Source organism: Ruditapes philippinarum, unplaced genomic scaffold (genome assembly GCF_026571515.1).
Source record: "Ruditapes philippinarum isolate M1 unplaced genomic scaffold, ASM2657151v2 ctg8918_1_1_1_1, whole genome shotgun sequence".
Taxonomy (NCBI): Eukaryota; Metazoa; Mollusca; class Bivalvia; order Venerida; family Veneridae; genus Ruditapes; species Ruditapes philippinarum.
The window spans coordinates 1,800-23,401 of NW_026859834.1; the positions used below are offsets into that span (position 1 = coordinate 1,800).

Genomic DNA, 21,602 nt, shown 5'->3' on the forward strand with positions numbered 1-21,602 from the left:
GAGGTCAAAAATACAAAAAAATCACTTACTGCGTTAGTAAAAATACAGATATTAAGGCTGAAAAATAGGTCATAAGTATTGGGTAACTTTTTACAGCTGCCACACAGCACTTGACACCAGCTTCTGTGACGTATAAAAATCTGGAAACAAAGTGATCCCTCAGAAGCATTAATCGCAACAAAATTACATGAAAATTGTAGACTCGGTTTGATTTAGTCTGTACATGAGGGATAATGAATGAGTGCAACATTCAAACATAAAATGGAACATTAAACATTATTTTAAGTCCTAGCATGACAAAAAAACCTCAGAGGAGTCCCTTTAACATACATGAAGCATGAATCTATTTAAGTTGATATTTTTCTTATCTTGTCCAAATATCTTGTAAATCAGTTTTCTTCCACAAAGGGAGACAACAAATGCCAGATTTGAAATAAGTGCTCAACACAGTTATCTTAAGATTGAAAGAGAAAGAGGAAGTTAAAAATAAATCCAGAAAACCCAATACTTTAATTGTTGAAAATTCTGAAATACTTTGTTTTTCTTGAGAATATTGAAAATCTAGTGACCTCTGCTGTAGATAAAAACAAAAAGGTAATTATTTAATTTTTATTCTACACTACTGACTAGTTTTTATTAAAATTGTTTTTCAAAAAGAAGTCAAAATTATGTATCTGATTGTAAACTTTCATTTTATAGGTTACTTAAAAATAAACAGATTTTAAAACAATTTTCTCTTTAAGGAAAATTTGACAATTTAACACTAAACAATATAATTCTGATTGTGGTGATCTTAGATAAGACAAGGCCGATCAGTGATGACTGTGTAGCCATAACTCGGCAAAAATCATTCAACCTAAATACCTGTGTAAAATGCCTATTGATCAATCCTGTAAAGTTGCATTGACTTTGTATCATTGGTATAACAGAAGTAGTCCGGACAAATTTCCAATCAAATACTAAAGAACGGTTAGGCCTAGGAACTTCAAACTTGGAATGATGATTGTTTATGACCAGTGAATGACCCCTATTGATTTTGGGGTCAAAGGTCAAGGTCACATTGACATTAAAGGTAAAATCGGTTTCCAATCAATAACTTGACAACTCATCTGATATTGGCCCTCAAACTTTGTAGGTGCATTAAACTTGAGCAGTAGATGATCCCTGTTGATTTTGGGGTCAAGGGGTCAAAGATTGTTTATTATAACAATTGATTTTATTTAACAGACTGTTATATGTCTTTGAAATTGATAACATTAGGATTTTATCCTATCTCTGTTTCAATATTACGTTGACATGTGCACCTTTATGTAAAGCTTTAATTTTCTACCTTTCATTTTTACCAAAGTTTTTTTAACAGTTTTGATACAAACAAAAAGAAAATAATAATTCATTTCACAAAGTGATTGGAGGATTCCTGTAGTAGAATACCTATAGGTATGGACTTACAGAACAAGTTTTAGTATAAATAAACAGAAATTGTCATACAAAGCTAAATTAACTTTTTCTTCAAAGAAATGCATTAAAGGAACTCCACAGAGGTTCAATTGAAGCCTAAAAACATTGAAGTCTTACATACATCAGCTTGGGCACTTAATACAGAAATATATTCAAAAGAATAGAAAGGATTATACTTTACTCAGTATAAATGAAAAATCATATTTGTTCTATTTCTTAGCTCAATTCGAGTGAAAATTGTAGTGACAAGTAACCAGTAAAAAGTTTGTGTCATTTTTCACAATAAGAAATTTTTTTCTGAATTCTAGAAAAACAGACTAAGTCAATGATCTGATATTTGGCACAAAAAATATTGGTCTAAACCTTAATAAATGGAACTTCAATCTTGAAAAATTATTTCCTGTCCTGAAAGTTACAAAAAAAAACCTCAGTGGAGTCCCTTTAATATACATGAAGCATGAATCTAGTACATTATCTTATCTTGTTCAAATATGATGTCAGTTTTCTTCAAAAAAAGGGAGACAACAAATGTCAGATATAAAGTAACTGCTCAACCGAGTTATCTTCTTAAGATTAAAAATGAAAGAGGAAGTTAAAAATAAATCCAGAAAACCCAATTCTCTAATTGTTGTTAGCAACTAGGTTGTTGTTAGAAACAGGGAAATTTCTGAAGTATTTTGTTTTGCTTTTTAAATATTGAACATCTAGTGACCTCATGATCTTAAATCTGCAGCAGGCATAAAAAGGTAAACATTTAATGATTACTCTTTTATATTACTGTCTAGTGTCTATTAAAATATATTTCAAAAAGAGGTCAAAGGTCCGATTAAACTATTTTATTAAAATTTCCGTTTCTTAGGGTATATAAAAATTAACTGAATAAATCAATTTTCACTAAACAGAAATCATCGAAAACATTTTATAACACATTTCTTTTAAAATAGCACAAATTGATTAGGATGCAAATGGTGATTAAAACCTTATTTTAAAACAATTTTCTTTAAAGGAAAATTTGACAATTTAACAATAAGCAATAATATTCTGATTGTGGTGATCTTAGATAAGACAAGGGTCATCAGTGATATCTGTGTCGCCTCATGATAGCCATAACTTGACAAAAAATCAGTCCACCTAAAAACCTGTGTAATATGCACAAGAATTTGAGCTATTGATCAATCCTGTAAAGTTTCATTAACCTTGCATTATTGGTTTAACTGGTGTAGTCCGGACAAATTTAAAAATTAAAATCATGAAAGGGCAAAAACTCTGACAAAAATCAATGAACTGAAAAATGTTGTTGTACATATTAGGTATTAATCATGATGAAATTGCACTAGTTTCTGACGAGTAGTCCAGACAAACTTATGTATAGCTTGCAACAAACACCGTTTGAAAATCTTACATTGATCAGTTGAGACAGTTAAAACAGAAACGTATGCAAAAGAAAGAAAGCAATATACTCAATATGAATTAAAACTCATTTTCTTTTAGCTATTCTAAGCTCAATGTGAGTGAAAAAGCAAAAGAATGTCACTAGAAACAATTTTTGGTCATTTTTCAGAATTAGAGTAGTTATTCTGGAATTCTGGAAAAACATTCTTAGCCAATGATCTGATATTTGGTACAGAAGTAATATGTCTAAATCTACATCAAATGGAACATTAAAATTTTGAAAAATTATTTCCTGTCCTGAAAGTTACAAAAAAACCTTAGTGGAGTCTCTTTAACATACAGGAAGCATACATGAAGTATAATATATGATAAACAAGATCACCAAGGAAAGGCGGCGTTCAATGAACACAGCCCCCACCAGACCCAGGGCAAGGAGCCCAGGAGGATCTCAAATTAAAACAGGAAATGAAACATGAATACATGAGTACAGTTGATCTTTATCTTATCTTGACCAAATATCTTAGTCAGTCAGTTTTCTTCAACAAAGGGAGACACAAATGTCAAATTTGAAATAACTGCTCAACAGAGTTATCCTCTTAACATTGAAAAAGAAAGAGGAACTTTAAAATAAATTCAGAAAACCCAAAACTGTATGTTGTTAGCAACTGGGAAATTCCTAAATTGTTTTGTTTTTCTTTAAAATAAAATGAAAATCTAGTGGCCTCATAATCTTTAATCTGCTGAAGATATAAACAGCAGAAGGTAAAAAATTTAATATTTTTCTACACTACTGACATGTTTTGATTTAAATCGTATATCAAAGAAGTCATAATTATGTATCTGTTTAAAATCTCTATTCCATAGGTAATTTAAAAATAAACTTAAAAAATTGAATTTTTAAAACACAAAAATCATCTAAAAAATTATTGATACATATCTTATAAAATAAAAAAAAGATAATGGTGATAGATACTTATCTTAAATCAAAAGGAAAATTTAACAATAAACAATGCTAATCACGTTGTAGTGATCTTAGATAAGAAAATCAGAAAAGAAATAAAGAAATTCAATATATGTTAGAAACTTTATAATATTTTTAGAACATTAATGATATTTTCAGAATGTATCAAGTACCAAAGTACACAGAGACTGTGTCAATGAAGCTATCAGAGGTTCTGGCTGATATAGGCGTTGATGAGAGAGAATAGTGATGAAAAGGAGAAGAACATGGCTTCTGAATGAATCAATCATAAATATAAATTACCAACTTCGTGTTGAAAATAACTTAACTCATATTTTGGGGAGTCAATCAGAAGGTACAACAACAATAGGAATAGATTCAGACATAGATAAACTTATTTGTTATAAAACACTCCCTGTAACACAAGACTGGAGTGACTGGATACCTGGTGAAAATAATCTTTTGATGATTCAAGATAATTCTGTATCTCCTGGATATTGTTTACTTCAAGTGCTGAGAGATGATGCTCCTCTTCCTCTTGATGAGCCTCTTGATGATGAATCTGATCAATACTTCTTTAAAGACAGAACAGGAAAAATACTTTTTCAAAAATTCTATAGTATCTTATATAAATAGAGACGGTGATGTACATGGGCCAGCAGGTGTACATCAAGGACCAGGCTACTGTGATATAGATAATGTGTTTGCTCTACATTGTTACAACATGGCCACAACAAGCTAGACAATGGTTGGATCAACAAGGTGAAGGTCAATGGCCGTCTGCTGAAATGAAACAATATTGCAGCAGAACTGGATGCTTTGTTGTTCCTGTTGGATGTAGTGGCAGTGAACATGAGCAACTTGAATGGAGAATATCAACATCTTTAGCAGAGAGGTGTTTAATGTTCAACCTGAATATTACACAGATTCGCTGTTAAGTCTTAATCAAAATGATTTTAAAAACATTTATTAATCTATTATTTCAAGATGTGATATCCAGTTACATGTGTAAAACTGTACTCTTCCACTGTATTGCTTATACACATTCTAACATCTGGAGAGAAAATAACTTACTTTCTTGTCTATCACTGTGTTTATTTCTACTGTACAACAGTATCATTAATGAAAATTGTCAACATTTTATCATACCTGGGAACAATTTAATGAGGGGAAAAATTTCACCTGTAGTCAAACCATATATCCTGGAAATACTCATCAATATCATCAACAGTGAAGGAGTGGCACTACTTGGGACTAAATGTGATGATCTTGGTTCCAGGCTTCATCTCAAGTTTAATAACTTCTGTCTAATCAAGAAAAGTGACGATATTTCAGCATCACTAGTATTAAATTTGGTTTTACTTATATCTAAGACATTGATAGAAACTTATAATCTTCTTAAAGACAGTAGTCCTCATGAAGCTGTTAAAAAGTTAAGGAACTATGTATCAAAGACAGTCAACTTTCAACATAAAGGTCTGGATAAGACAGCCAGTCATCTAATGTTACCATGGTACTGTACAACACTTGGATCTGTCCTGGCTTCTATCAACATAAATCAGTACAACACTGTATCAGCAGATGCCCTCAAACTCATCTCACTTGGTCTGAATACAGATGTTGCATCAAGTAAACTGAAACTAGCTTCAATCTTATTCTGTGCTCAAGAAATACAAAAAGCTGACCTGGTTCTCAGTGAGATTGAAAGAAGATATGATCTACAAATTGTTGAGCCTGTCTGTAATTGTCATCAATTTGAGAAGGAACCAAGAAAACAAGGATTCAATGAATTATGTGACAATCATAATGAAGAAGTATTACAGTATACAACAGCATTGTGTGTTAGATTTCTGCCATGTGAAATTCACTGTGTTCCATCTGAACTCGGATATGAATTGTTTAGATCTACACAAGAAGACATAATATTTCGTACAGAAAGAGACAACAAATGGATGGATTGTGCTACGGTGGATTCCCTCCCTTACCTCTACTTTCTACAATACAAAGTTAACAGCCATTTAGGAAGACATGACCAGAAACAAGCTGCCCTTTTCAAACTTATCAGAACCATAAAAAGAGGAACCAAACCTTGGACATCGGGAAACAGCCCTCAATATTCTAGGAAAATGCATGGAACAAGAAGGTAGAACTGGAGATGCTTTACAGTGTTATTTGATGTCACTTAATGTAAGGGAAGAAACAATGCTGCAAAGATTCATATCACCACACTCTTATCTGTATTGATAAATGCAAGGACAAAAGAGGTAAGACAAAACTGTGAAAAAGCAGGACAGTCAGAGAGAAATGAACAAGCTATAATTTATATTCCTGCAAAATATCTTTTTCAAATGATGTGATCCAAGCTATCCATACCAGCAATATTTACTTTGATTATACTCTAAACAAAACATTGTACTTTAACATTAATTTCTGCACACAAATTAAGCCAAGTAAAGCCCATAGTAAAAAGTATCTGATTGGGAATAAAAAAACATAAGCATTGTCATTCAGATATGACTACACAATAAAACTGTGGATATTTCCTGTTTACCTAGGTAAATAGATCCTTTGTCTTTATAATTTGATAAATGTTTACACCATTAATTAATAACTTTAAGGCAGCACAACTACTAGTAAATAAAAGTATAATAAATCTTTGAATAAAAATAACGTGATAAATGTCCATGGGATATTAATTTGTCTTTTGTTTTATTTTTCCATGTATTGGAAGTATTTGGGTATCATATTTTATTTATTTTTCCCGGCATAGAAAATATTGCAGTATGGGTTCTGTTCTATTTTTCCAGTTAGGTATTAGAAATATTGCAGTATGACTTTTGATATATTTTTCAAGATATTGGAAGTATTGCGGTATCACTTTATTTATTTGTCCTGGCATAGAAAATATTGCAGTATGGGTTTTGTTCTATATTTCCAGTTAGGTATTAGAAATATTGCAGTATGACTTTTGATATATTTTTCCATGTATTGGAAGTATTTGGGTATCACTTTTTATTTATTTTTCCCGGCATAGAAAATATTGCAGTATGGGTTTTGTTCTATTTTTCCAGTTAGGTATTGGAAATATTGCAGTATGACTTTTGATATATTTTTCCAGATATTGGAAGTATTGCGGTATCACTTTATTTATTTGTCATGGCATAGAAAATATTGCAGTATGGCTTTTGATATAATTTTTCCAGGTATTGGAAGTTTTGCGGTATCACATTTTATTTATTTGTCCTGGCATAGAAAATTAGAAAATATTGCAGTATGACTTTGTTCTATTTTCCAGGTATTGGAAGTATTGGAGTATTGCTTTTGTTCTATTTCTCCAGGTTTTGGAAATATTGCAGCATTGCTTTTGTTCTATTTTTCAAAGTAGCTCTATTGTAATTATCACAGTAAGGCTAATGTTCTATTTTTCCAGGCAGTGGGGAGTACCACAGTAAACTTTTGTTCTATTTTCCCCAGGCACTGGGAGTACCACAGTATGACTTTTGTTCTATTTTTTCAGGTACTGGAAGTATTGCAGCAAGGCTTTTTGTTTTATTTTTCCAGTTTTAGAAAGTATTGCAGTATTGCTTTTATTCTATTTTTGTCCCATATTAGGAGTATTTCAGTATGGCTTCTGTTCTATTTTTCTACATGTTCTAGGTACAGAAAGTATTGCAATATCACTTTTGTTCTATTTTTCCAGGTATTGGAAGTATCACATTATGGTTTTTGTTCTATATTCCGGATATTGGAAGTATTGCAGTATAATTTTTGTTCTATGTTTCCAGGTATTGGAAGCATTACGTTGGAGAGACTGAACGGTAATAAAAGTGTTGACCTTGATAACACAGATGAAATGCCAGATGACAAATCAGTGCTGAAATTGAAGGCCAAGAAGAAAGCCAAAGTGGTCAAATTTTAGGGAAACTTAATTTTTCGTTGGCTTATTATATATGATATTATAGTAGAAAAAATAAAATATATATAATTGATGAATTTTGCTGATTAAAATATCCCTAATTTATAAATCTCTGTTGACCAATAAGTTGTACAGCTGATAACTTTGTTTCCTCCTTTAGTGAAAAGAAATAACTTTGTTTCTACCCTTAGTGAAAAGAAATAACTTTGTTTCTAGCCTTAGTGGAAAGAAATATCTTAAATTTATACTTAACCTGTATCTTCAATTTTAACACGCCCGAAAATATTTTAGCATATTATGCCCTGCCCTGGGGATAACTTGATTTATATAGACTTACATAGGAAAACACATTTAAGTTTCATTGTGTGAAACTAAAATTTCTAGAGCTTAGATATTTAGCATGTGGCATTGCCGTAATGACCTTTATAGAACTGATATGAATCATGCCCCTTGGTTTAGTCTTGGCCCTGCCTCAGGGGTCACTACATTTTTTAGAATAATATAGAAAAACACATCCGAGACTTATTGTGTGAAACATCAAGCCAAGAGCTTATGGTATATGGCATTTAACATCATTCTGTGGACCACAAAATAACTGGTATTAATCATGCTCCTTGGGGGCCTACATAGGTTCTGGTGGGGGTCATTTTGTTAATATAGTTTTGTGTAGGAAAACACGTTTAAGTCTTATTTTGGCGAAACATCAATGCCTTAAGTTTTGGTTTTTGACATGTTTTGCATTGCCTTGTTGGCCTCTACAAAACTGATATTTATCATGCCACTGGGGTCAATATCGGTCGGTCCCAGGTTTACTTGATTTAGGAAAACACATTTGAATCCCTTTGTGAGAAACTACAAAGCCAAAATCTTAGATATTTGGTATGTAACATATATTTGTAGATTTCTACAAAAGTTATATTAAGCATGACCCTTCGGTTGAAATTGGGCCTGTCCTGCATAAATCGCATTGTTACGGAAAAATGATGGTACCGGCAGAATCTTGCCCCTATTTTCTGCTAAGCCTTGCTTGATAAATTTTGTTACATCAGACACTAGTATGGGATTCCCTATGCACTTATTCAAAAAGTATTTTTCTCCCCATCCCCGATCCAATCTTGCATTTTGAATTAACTGCCACTGGAAAAGTCATTAGAAACATAATTTTGCTATGTAGCTTGGCCTAATCTGCATCGAAGATGGTATTTCAACAAAGGTATGCAAAAAATAAACAAGCAATAAATCTTGGTTGTACTTTAACTTAGAAAAATTATTCAGTTTTCTCATGGTTACATTTATGGACCCAAACCCTTAAGCGGGACCAAACGGGCTATTTTATAAAGATTACTCCCATCCGGTCTCTGGCCAAACGGGCATATTTTTTAAAGATTAACCCATCCGGTCACAGGCCAAACGGGCATATCTTATAAAGATTACCCCATCCGGTCACGGGCCAAAATGGCATATTTTATAAAGATTACCCCCGTCCGGTCACGGGCCAAATGGGCATATTTTAAAAAGATTACCCCCATTCGGTCACGGGTCAAACGGTCATATTTTATAAAGATTACCTCCCTCCTGTCACGGGCCTAACGGGCATATTTTATTAAGTTTACCCCCATTGGTCACGGGCCAAACGGGCATAATTTATAAAGATTTCCCCCATTCAGTCACACGGGCTATTTTATAAAGATTACTCCCATCCGGTCTCTGGCCAAACGGGCATATTTTTTAAAGATTAACCCATTCGGTCACAGGCCAAACGGGCATATTTTATAAAGATTACCCCATCCGGTCACGGGCCAAAATGGCATATTTTATCAAGATTACCCCCGTCCGGTCACGGGCCAAATGGGCATATTTTAAAAAGATTACCCCCATTCGGTCACGGGTCAAACGGTCATATTTTATAAAGATTACCTCCCTCCTATCACGGGCCAAACGGGCATATTTTATTAAGTTTACCCCCATTGGTCACGGGCCAAACGGGCATAATTTATAAAGATTTCCCCCATTCAGTCAAACGGGCTATTTATAAAGATTACCCCATCCGGTTACGGGCCAAACGGGCAAAATTTATAAAGATTACCCCAATCCAGTCACGGCCCAAAGGAGCATATTTTATTAAGATTACCCCCATCCGGTCACGGGCCAAACGAGCATATTTTATAAAGAAAACCCCCGTCCGGTCACGGGCCAATTGGGCATAATTTATAAAGATTTCCACAATCCAGTCATGGGCCAAGCGGGCATATTATATAACGATTACCCAGTCCGGTCACTGGAAATCATCGTGAAGCATTGGTTTGCTATTTAGCTTGGTCTAGGCTATATCTTTTATTTTGGTTCTGCTTTTAAGTTGTAAGTAATCGCTGGTATGCTTTAGGGTTACATTTATTACATGTATGGACCTTTAAAGAGCCAAACGGGAATATTTTAAAAAGAATTTCATAGGGAAAATAATCTTTCCAAAAACTACATGACTTAATGATGGGTGACATGGTCTCTGCATAACCTGTTACATTTCAACTGTTATCCTAACTATGGACCAGAGGATTGAACTGGAGATCATGGATTAAAATGTTGCCACTTGATCTTTGGCTTTCATCAATTTACTTGTTTGTTGTATTGTTGTACATTTATGTTTAAGATGTAACGACAGGTATCAACAACTTAATACTGACTATATTAAAGCAGCACGCCTCCAGATTCATGCTAATTTTCATTAAAATTTGAAAATATATTTAAAAATATTATCAAAAATTGTAAAGTTACCAAAAGAATGCAGTTTACACATTTTAAATGGCATTTACAACCCATGTTAGTTACCAAAAAGAGGTCAAAAATACCTTACTGCGTTAGAAAAAATATAGTTACTAAGGCTGAAAAAATAGGTCATAAGTATGGGGTAACTTTTTACAGCTGCCACACAGCACTTGACACAGCTGCTGTGACGTATAAAAATCTGGAAACAAAGTGATTCCTCAGAAGCATTAATCGCAACAAAATTACATGAAAATTGTAGACTCGGTTTGATTTAGTCTGTACATGAGGGATAATGAATGAGTGCAACATTCAAACATAAAATGGAACATTAAAAATTATTTTCAGTCCTGGCATGACAAAAAAACCTCAGTGGAGTCCCTTTAACATACATGAAGCATGAATCTATTGAAGTTGATATTTTTCTTATCTTGTCCAAATATCTAACAAGAAAAGCATTGATGCAAAGCATCAAAGGGCGTCCAAGCAAGAAATGCAGCAAGTGAAGATGAACTAGTACACATATGATGACAAGATATTCTTATAAACTACCAGAAATGTATACCACTTATGAATGAGCGGACGAAAGACATTGTTCATTATGAACTTTGATTGGCATGCTAGAGATTAGAATATTACTTGTTATTTCTTTATGATCGTGGTTATTAATAGCAACGGATATACATGTATGCAATCATTTATAATCCATATGTGTAACGCATGATCAACACGTACCACACATTTGTCCCTTATTATGTACATGTTATCGCTATTAGCGAAGACCCCCTTAAGGTATATGTTCACACTTTAAGTTAGTAAAAATATGACACTGGTTATATTACCATGTTGATCATGTTGAGCATAATAATTGTTTATTATACAATAATTGTAATATCTATTAATTTTAATTTAAAAAAAAATACAAATGTCACGGTTCAGAACTGTTCACTATTTAGGGGAAAAGATGTGTAAGCGGCCGGATAGCTCAGTCGGTAGAGCCGCGGAACGGTATTCCGAGGGTCCCGGGTTCGAGTCCCGGTCAGGCTGCACATTTTTCTCACCCTGTGACATTTGGCGCCCAACGTGGGGCCGTGACTGATATAGCTCAGAGTTAAATTTACATTGCTCTGTAACTCTGTGAAATTCGAGGACGAATTTCAATATAGCAGGGGAGTATGTCACGGTTCAGAACTGTTCACTATTTAGGGGAGAAGATGTGTAAGCGGCCGGATAGCTCAGTCGGTAGAGCCGCGGTACGGTATTCCGAGGGTCCCGGGTTCGAGTCCCGGTCAGGCTGCACATTTTTCTCACCCTGTGACATTTTGGTTTATGAATATTGTTTTCTTTTATTCTTTTTTGTGTTTATGTGCTATTTTAATACTGAGTTTTTACTACTCTTTTTTATTAAAATTGTAAAATAAATTTTAAGAATTCAATTTTCATATTGACCGACGATTATAAGTCAAAGCTTAACTGGAAAAAGTCAGTAAATTATGGTTTATCTTTCAATACATAATATTGTTTATTCTTAAACCATGTACATGTACATTGTATTTTTCTTTATCATTTTTTAAATTATCGATCAATTGAATAATTCATAAAATCTAATTTGTAACTTTGAATAATTCCTCGGCATCTTTACTAAACACGGATAACAAATTGAATAATTAAATAAAATGTTTCAAAGTTGATAATGTCATTTTAATACCATAAAAAATGTACCTTTTTCTCAATTATTGTACATATCACGGATTTATATTACATATAAATCCGTGTACATATTTATTGTTTTTATCTCATATAGATAAAATGAAACATGCTATTGTTGTTTTTTTCTAATTGTAACGATATCAAACATCTACTCCAAAACCGGGAGAGACCGGACAATATAACGTGTGGTACTATTCGCCGGTCACTAGTAAATCCTGGTCAAAATAGACCGGGAGAGACCGGCATTTACCGATAGGAGTGATAAAAAGATATATCTATAAATAGGTTTTTGGAATATTTAGGTCATCAACTGATCATTCTAGGATACATGTACAACAATAACATACCATGACATGATAACCGACTGTGTACTACAAAATGATAAATAAAAAACCCCGAAGAGCGCGATTTATTGACGGAAAAGGTTATTTCATTTGTAAATGTTTGCATTGCGAAAATTCATTGTAACATATCGCGACATTTCATTCTTATTTAATAATCAAGCACCCTCATACCGATCGGAATTTTCGGCTTTTATTATGACCGACTAAAAGGCTCGAGAAGTTGCTGTCGCCCTTTCACAAAATCTGATCTCATTCCATAAGAGCGCCGCGCTTCGGCGCGGACGCCAATAAATCGGTTTTCTTCCACAAAGGGAGACAACAAATGCCAGATTTGAAATAACTTCTCAACACAGTTATCCTAAGATTGAAAGAGAAAGAGGAAGTTAAAAAGAAATCCAGAAAACCCAATACTTTAATTGTTGAAAATTCTGAAATACTTTGTTTTTCTTTAGACTATTGAAAATCTAGTGATCTCTGCTGTAGATTAAAACAAAAAGGTAATTATTTAATTTTTATTCTACACTACTGACTAGTTTTTATTAAAATTGTATTTCAAAAGGAAGTCAAAATTATGTATCTGATTATAAACTTTCATTTCATAGGTTATTTAAAAATAAACAGATTTTAAAACAATTTTCTTTATAAGGAAAATTTGACAATTTAACACTAAACAATATAATTCTGATTGTGGTGATCTTAGATAAGACAAGGCCGATCAGTGATGACTGTGTAGCCATAACTCGGCAAAAATCATTCAACCTTAAAACCTGTGTAATATGCCTATTGAAGTTGCATTGACTTTGCATTATTGGTATAACAGAAGTAGTCCGGACAAATTTCCAATCAATTACTAAAGAACGGTTAGGCCTAGGAACTTCAAACTTGGAATGATGATTGTTTATGACCAGTGAATGACCCCTATTGATTTTGGGGTCAAAGGTCAAGGTCACATTGACATTGTAGGTAAAAACGGTTTCCAATCAATAACTTGACAACCCATGGGATATTGGCCCTCAAACTTCGTAGGTGCATTAAACTTGACCAGTAGATTATCCCTGTTGATTTTTGCGGTCAAGAGGTGAAATATTGTTTATTATAACAACTGATGTTATGTAACAGACTGTAATTTGTTTCAAATTGATAACTTTAGGATTTTATCCTTTCTCTGTTTCAATATTACGTTGTCATGTGCACCTTTATGCATAGCTTTACTTTTCTACTTTTCATTTTTACCAAAGCTTATTTTATTAACAAGTTTAATACAAACAAAAAGAAAAAAATAATTCATTTCACAAAATGTTGGAGGATTTCTGTCGCAGAATACCTGTAGGTATGGACTCTAACAGAACAAGTTTTAGTATAAATAAACAGAAATTGTCATACAAAGCTGAATAAACTTTTTCTTCTAACTAATGTATTAAAGGTTCAATTGAAGCCTAAAAAACTGAAAGTCTTACATAGATCAGCTGGAGCTCTTAAAAAAGAAATATATGCAAAAGAATAGAAATGAATATACTGTACTCAGTATAAATGAAAAATCATATTTTGTTCTATTCTTAGCTCGATTTGAGTGAAAATGCGTAGTAACATCACTAGTAGCAATTTTGGGTTATTTTGCAGAATTTGAATAATTATTCTGGAATTCTAGAAAAACAGTCTGAGCCAATGATCTGATATTTGGAACAAAAGTTAATGGTCTAAACAAAAATCTGGAAACAAAGTGATCCCTAGGAAGCATTAATCACAACAAAATTACATGAAAATTGAAGACTCGGTTTGATTGAGTATGTACATGAGGGATAATCAATAAGTTCAACATCCCTCACGCCCGGCTTGAGCGGTATTTAATTCTCAACACTTAATAGTGCTGACATCAATGATCCCGAAGAACCAGAAAAATATAACATCGCTGAAGTGAAGAACGGGGTAACTTTTGACAGCTGCCACACATCACTTGACACCTGCTGTTGTGAAGTATAAAAATATGGAAACAAATAGATCTTGGAAGCATTAATCACAACAAAATTACTTGAAATTGCAGAATGGGTTTGATTGAGTCTGTACAGGAGGGATAATGAATGAGTGCAACATTCAAACCCCAAAAGAATTATTTCCAGTCCCGGCATGACAAAAAACCTAAGTGGAGTCCCTTTAACATACATCATGAAGCATGAATCTATTTAAGTTGATCTTTTTTTCTTATCTTGTCAAAATATCTTGTAAATCAGTTTTCTTCAACAAAGGGACACAAAAAATGTCAGATATAAAATAACTGCTAAACACAGTTATCTTCTTAAGATTGAAAGAAAGAGGAAGTTTATAAAAACCCAGAAAACCCAATACTATACTTGTTGAAAATTCTGAAATACTTTGATTTTCTTTAGAATATTGAAAATCTAGTGACCTCTGCTGTAGATATAAACAAAAACGTTATAATTTAATAATTTTTCTACACTTCTGATTAGTGTTGATTAGAATTTATTTCAAAAATAAGTCAAAATTATGCATCTGATTATAATTATAATTTCATAGACTTTATAAAAAAATAAACAGTGTAAATCAATTTTTACACTTAAAAGAGAAATACATGCAAAAGTATTGAAAGTAATATACTGTACTCAATATAAATTAAAACTCATAGTTTTGTGCTATTCTTAGCTCAATTGAGTGAAAAAGCATAGTGACATCACTAGTAACAACTTTGGGTCATTTTTCAGTAATAGAGTAATTATTCTGAAATTCTGGAAAAACAGACTGAGCCAATAATCTGATATTTGGCACAAAATATATTGGTCTAAATCTACATCAAAAGGAACCTTAATCTTGAAAAATAATTTCCTGTCCTGATGTTACTTAAATTGACAGTGGAGTTCCTTTAACATACATAATGCATACATGAAGCATGAATGTAGTACAGTTGATATTAATCTTTTCTTGTCCAAATATCTTGTTAATCAGTTTTCTTCAACAAAGGGAGACAAACAATGTCATATATAAAAAAACTGCTCAACAGAGTCATCTTCTTAAGGAGGAAGATAAAAATAAATCCAGAAAACCCAATACTCTAATTGTTGCTAGCAACTGGGAAATTCCTGAAATATTTTGTTTTTCCTTTTAAAAAATTGAAAATCTAGTGGCCTCATAAGTTTTAATCTGCTGCAGATATAAACAGAAAGATAAAAGTTAAAATATTTTTCTAAACTACTGACATGTTTTGATTTAAATCGTATTTCAAAGAATTCAGAATTATGTGTCTGATTTTAATTTTCATTTCATAGGTATTATTAAAATAATTAAACAGTGTAAATCAATTTTTACAACACAAAAAATCAATCTAAAATATTAATTAATACTTTTCTTATTAAATCACAAAAAATGATAATGATGATGAAAACTTATCTTAAATCAATTTTCTGAAAAGGAAAATATGACAATTAAATAATAAACAATAATTATCTGATTGTGATGATCTTCGATAAGAAAATAAAGAAATGAAATATGTTAGAACCTTTATAATATTTTAAAACATTAATAATATTTTCAGAATGTATCGAGTACCAAATTACACCGAGACTGTGTCAATGAAGCTATCAGAGGTTCTTTCTGATATAGGTGTTGATGAGAGAATAGTGATGAAAAGGAGAAGATCACGACTTCTGATGGAATCAAAAACAAATATAAATATCCAAGCACTTGATGGAGATGGTTTTGTATATGTTTTTGGGAGTCAATCAGAAGGAACAACAACAATAGGTATTAATTCAGACATAGATCATCTTTTCTGTTTTGAAAATCGCCCTGTAATACAAGACTGGAGTGACTGGATACCTGGTGTACTTAATCATTTGATGATTCAAGATAATTCTATATCTCCTGGATATTGTTTACTTCAACGTCTGAGACCTGATGCTGCTCTTCCTGCTGATGCTCTTCCTGCTGTTGCTCCTCCTGATGATGTATTTAATCAATACTACTTCAAGGACAGAACAGGAAAATTCCTTTTGAAAAATTCTATAGTATCTTTATTTAATATAGACAGAGAAGTACATGGACCAGCAGGTGTACAACAAGGACAACCAGGCTACTCTGATATAGATAATGTGATAGCTCTATATTGTACAACATGGCCGCGACAAGCTAGACAATGGTTGGATCAACAAGGTGAAGGTCAATGGCCAACTGCTGAAATGAAACATTATTGCAGCAGAACTGGATGCTTTGTTGTTGGTGTTGGGTGTAAAGGCAGTGAACATGAGCAACTTGAATGGAGAATTTCAACATCTTTCGCTGAAAGGTGCTTAATGTTCAATTTGAATATTACACAGATTCGCTGTTATGTGTTGATGAAAATGATTTTAAAAACATTTATTAATCCATTGTTTAAAGGTGTTATTACAAGTTACATGTGTAAAACTGTACTCTTCCACTGTATATCCAATACACGTTCTAACATCTGGAGAGAAAATAACATACTTTCTTGTCTAACACTGTGCTTAGATCTCTTGTACAACAATATCATTAATGAAAAGTGTCCACATTTTATGATACCTGAGAAAAAATTTAATGAGGTGAAAAAATTTCTTCAGAATAAACCCATATATCTTTGGGAAAAAACTTAAACAATATTAAAAAATTTGGGAGGGTGGCACATTGGAAAAATGGGTCCCCTTAGTTTCCAGCTTTTTTACGTTTATAATTTTTTCCATCAAGTGTGAAATTGTTTAGAAAATATTAAAAATAAATTCATATTTAAATGACCCCCAAAAGAAATTTTTTAAAATTTTTAAAGACATAGTTTCCCCAAACCCTTGAAAATTAAAAAATATGTATCAAAAAATTCAGTTTCAACATAAAGGAATTATAAAAAGCAAAGTTTTCGTTTCCGTAAAATTGTACAACACTTGGAACCGGGGACTGCTTTAAAATCTACAAAAAAATGATTGCAAAAGAAACTATCTCAATTGGTCTGAATACTGATGTTGCATCAAGTAAACTGAAACTAGCTTCAATCTTATACTGTGTACAAGAAATACAAAAAGCTGACCTAGTACTCAGTGAGATTGAAAGAAGATATGATGTACAAATTGTTGAGCCTGTCTGTTCTTGTCATCTTTTTAAGAAGGAACTATATAGACCAGGATTCTGTGAATTATGTGACAATCAAAATGAAGACGCCATACGATATGCAACAGCATTTTGCGTTAGTTTTATGCGTTGTGAAATTCACTGTGTACCGACTGATTTCAGATATGAAATGTTTAGATCTACACAAGAGGACAGAATGTTTCGTACAGAAGATGACAACAGATGGATGGATTGTGCTATGGTGGATTCCCTCCCTTACCTTTACTTTCTACAATACAAAGTTAACAGCCATTTAGGGGGAGAACATGACCAGGAACAAGCTTCTTTTTCAAACTTTTATTAGACCAATAAAGAGGAACCAAAAACCTTGGAACCATCGGGTAACAGCCTAAATCTTCTAAGGAAAAGCATGGAACAAAAAGGGGAAAGGTAAGAGCTGGAGACGCTTTTACAGTTTATTCGAATGTCAACTTAACATTCTAAAAGGAGGGAGAGAACAATGCTGCGCAAAATTCATTTTGATACTCCTATCTGTACTGATAAATTCAAGGACATAAAAGGTAAGACAAACATGTGAGAAAAAGCAGGACAATCAGAAAGAACTAGCTATTTATATTCCTGCAAAATTCCAAGCTATCCATACCAGCAATATTAACTTTGATTATACTCTACCTTTAACATAAGGTACTTTGACATGTTAATTTTTTTAGGCTGAAGGTGAAAGAACTTCAAACAACCCAGGTGGCATAACATTCTTATAGAGTATTTGAAAACCAGGCAGGAGAGTGTGCCATATTATCACTTAGAATTTGATCTGCACACATAAATTTAGCCAAGTAAAGCCTATGATAAAAATTGTCTGATTGGGAATAAAAAAGCAGAAGCATTGTCATTCAGGTATGACAACACAAAATACAGTGTGGATACTTCCTGTTTACCTAGATAAATGGTTCCTTTATCTTGTGTAAGTTTCTGTACTGTATCCTTGGTAATGAGTAGCTGACCTTTATAACTATCTAAATCGACCTTGGTGTTACTCAGTTCATCCTTCATGATAGATAACTCCTCTCTGTCTTCCAGTTCCCTCTACAAGTTGTATGTTTACGCCATAACTTTATTACTTTAAAGCAGCACAACTTAATATGAGTAAGGTTAATCTTGAGAAAGTAATGTGATTAATGTTCGTCGGACATTTATTTGGCTTTTGTTCAATTTTTCCAGGTATTGGAAGTATTGCAGTATGGCTTTATTCTATTTTTCAAGGTATAGAACTTTTGCAGTATAACTTTATTCTATTTTTTTCAGGCATTGGAAGTATCGCAGTATGGCTTTTGTTTTATTTTTCCAGGTTTTGAAACTTTTGCAGAATAACTTTGCTCTATTTTTTTCCAGGCATTTGAAGTATCGCAGTATTGCTTTTGTTCTATCTTTTCCAGGTTTTGGAACTTTTGCGGTATGGCTTTTGTTTTATTTTTGCAGATGCAGAAAGTATTGCAGTATTGCTTTTATTCTATTTTCGCAGTATAAGAAGTATTGCAGTATGGCTTTTGTTCTATTTTTCCACATGTACGAGGTACAAAAGTATTGCAGTATCACTTTTGTTCTATTTCTCAAGGTATTGGAAGTATTGCAGTATGGCTTTTGTTATATTTTTCCGGGTATATGAAGTATTGCAGTATGGTTTTTGTTATATTTTTGCAGATGTAAAAATATTGCAGTATTGCTTTTATTCTATTTTCGCAGTATAAGAAATATTGCAGTATGGCTTTTGTTCTATTTTTCCACATGTTTGAGGTACAGAAAGTATTGCAGTATAACTTTTGTTCTATATATCCAGGTATTGGAAGTATTGCAATATGGCTTTTGTTATATTTTTCCGGGTATATGAAGTATTGCAGTATAGTTTTTGTTATATTTTTCCAGATATTGGAAGTACTGCAGTATGGCTTTTGTTCTATATTTCCAGGTATTGGAAGCATTACGCTGGAGAGACTTGATGGTAACAAAAGTGTTGACCTTGATAACACAGATGAAATGATAGAAGATAAATCAGAGCAAAAATTGAAGTCCAAGAAGAAAGCCAAAGTTGTCAAATTTTAGATATATTTTGGCATATTATACATAATATTACAATGGAAAAAATAAATAATATATATTTGATGCATTTCACTGATTTAAATATCCCTTATTTATAAATCTCTCAATAAAATTGACAACTGATAACTTAGTGTAAAGAAATATCTTAAATTTATGCTTAACCTGCAGAATTTGTTAAATAGACTGTTCAAACTTCCATATTTATACGCCCGAAAATATTTTAGCATATAATGTTGTGCACCTGGTCTGCTTTCTGTTGTGCATCTCTTCTCATTATGGCTAAGATTTCTCGAAGTTAGCAGAAATCTTAACCATAATGAGAAGATATGCACAACACCTTCCTTAGGTCAAGGTCACATGTCATTTTGTATCAATTTCAAACTTTCGTGTCCGCACTGTATCTTTTCAGACTGATAAAGAGAAATAAAATCTTTTAGGCAGAAATATTACTTATGATGACATGATGTGCAGAGCACAGGTTTGGGCTTCAAGACATCAAACGTAGCCCTGCCCCGGGGATAACTTGATTCATATAGACTTATATAGAAAAAATAATTAAGTTTCATTGTGTAAATCTACAATGTCTAGAGCATATAGATATATAGCATGTAGCATTGCAGTATTAACCTTTACAAAACTGATGTGAATCATGCCCCTTGGATAAACATTGGCCCCGCTACAGGGGCCGCTAGATTTATATAGAACAATCTTATTGTGTGAAACTACCTTGCCCAGAGCGATCATGTAACATCATTCTGTGGACCACAAAAGAATTTGTTTAATCATGCTCCTTGGGTCAATATAGGTCCTACAAGGGGGGGGGCACTTTGTTAATATAGTTTTGTATAGGAAAACACATTTAAGTCTTATTTTGTCGAAACTGCAATGCCTATAGTTTTGGTATTTGACATGTTGCATTGCCTTGCTGGCTTCTACAAAACTGATATTTATCATGGCCCTGGGGTCAATATCGGCCCGTCCCGGGTTTACATGATTTATATAAACTTATATAGGAAAACAATTTTAGTCCTATTGTGTGAAACTACAAAGCCCAGAGCTTAGATATTTGGCATGTAGCATCAATTTGTAGATTTCTATAAAAAGTTATATTTATCATGACCCTCCGCCTCCGGATAAAATAAGGCCTGTCGAAGTCATTTGCTTTACGTAGACTAATATATAGGAAAACATATCTTATCTTTCTGGCATATAGCATTGTAACAGGAAAAAATAATGGGCTCTGCAGGATCTGGCCCTTATTTTTTCCAAGTCATGTCTGTTAAGTTTTGTAATTGTACCACTAGCATGGTATTCTCTATGTCACTGCCCGGTGTATCCGGTCATTGGAAATCATCGTAAAGCATCGGTTTGCTATTTGGCTTGGCCTAGGCTTCAAAGTTGTTAGTAATCACTTATATGCTTTATGGTTACATGTATGGACCAAGAACCTTTAAAGAGCCAAACGGGAATATTTTATAAAGAATTACATAGGGAAAATAATTTTGCCAAAAGCTACATGACTTAAATGATACATAACATGGCTTCTGCATAACCTGTTATATTTGTAATCCTTACTATGGACCATGGAGGATGGAACTGGAGTTCCCGGAAAATAGAATGTTGCCAGTTGATCACCGGCCTTAATCAATATATTATTTTGTTGTATTGATTTACATGCATTTTTGAGATGCAAGCCATGTATTTACCAACATAATATGGACTATATTAAAGGGACCCTTCTGAGTTTTTTTGACATTGCGGGACTTGAAATAGTTTTCTGTGATTCTTATACCATATAATGAAGACCTTTACCGATAACTTGTATAAAACATCTACATCTCTGCTTATATACAAATTTTCAGATCATTTGCTCAATCCG

General features: G+C 32.9%; 3 protein-coding genes across 3 annotated transcripts; all 3 read left to right on the forward strand.

Moving 5' to 3' along the window:
- The first annotated feature begins 318 nt into the window (after nucleotides 1-318).
- On the forward strand, nucleotides 319-19,780 carry LOC132758062 (uncharacterized). The gene is made up of 3 exons (XM_060749577.1): nucleotides 319-594; nucleotides 16,086-16,294; nucleotides 19,593-19,780. Exons 2-3 carry the CDS (start codon nucleotides 16,087-16,089, stop codon nucleotides 19,724-19,726), a joined length of 342 nt encoding a protein of 113 aa, XP_060605560.1. The 5' UTR covers nucleotides 319-594; nucleotide 16,086; the 3' UTR covers nucleotides 19,727-19,780.
- LOC132758060 (uncharacterized) lies at nucleotides 4,049-5,125 on the forward strand (the record flags this gene model as incomplete). The annotated part of the gene is given in 1 exon segment (XM_060749576.1): nucleotides 4,049-5,125. A coding segment is annotated over 1 exon segment (399 nt), but the record flags the coding sequence as incomplete, so codon positions are not given.
- Nucleotides 5,298-7,798, forward strand: LOC132758063 (uncharacterized). Its single transcript, XM_060749578.1, has 2 exons — nucleotides 5,298-6,075; nucleotides 7,597-7,798. Exon 1 carries the CDS (start codon nucleotides 5,314-5,316, stop codon nucleotides 5,956-5,958), a length of 645 nt encoding a protein of 214 aa, XP_060605561.1. The 5' UTR covers nucleotides 5,298-5,313; the 3' UTR covers nucleotides 5,959-6,075; nucleotides 7,597-7,798.
- Nucleotides 19,781-21,602: the final 1,822 nt, after the last annotated feature.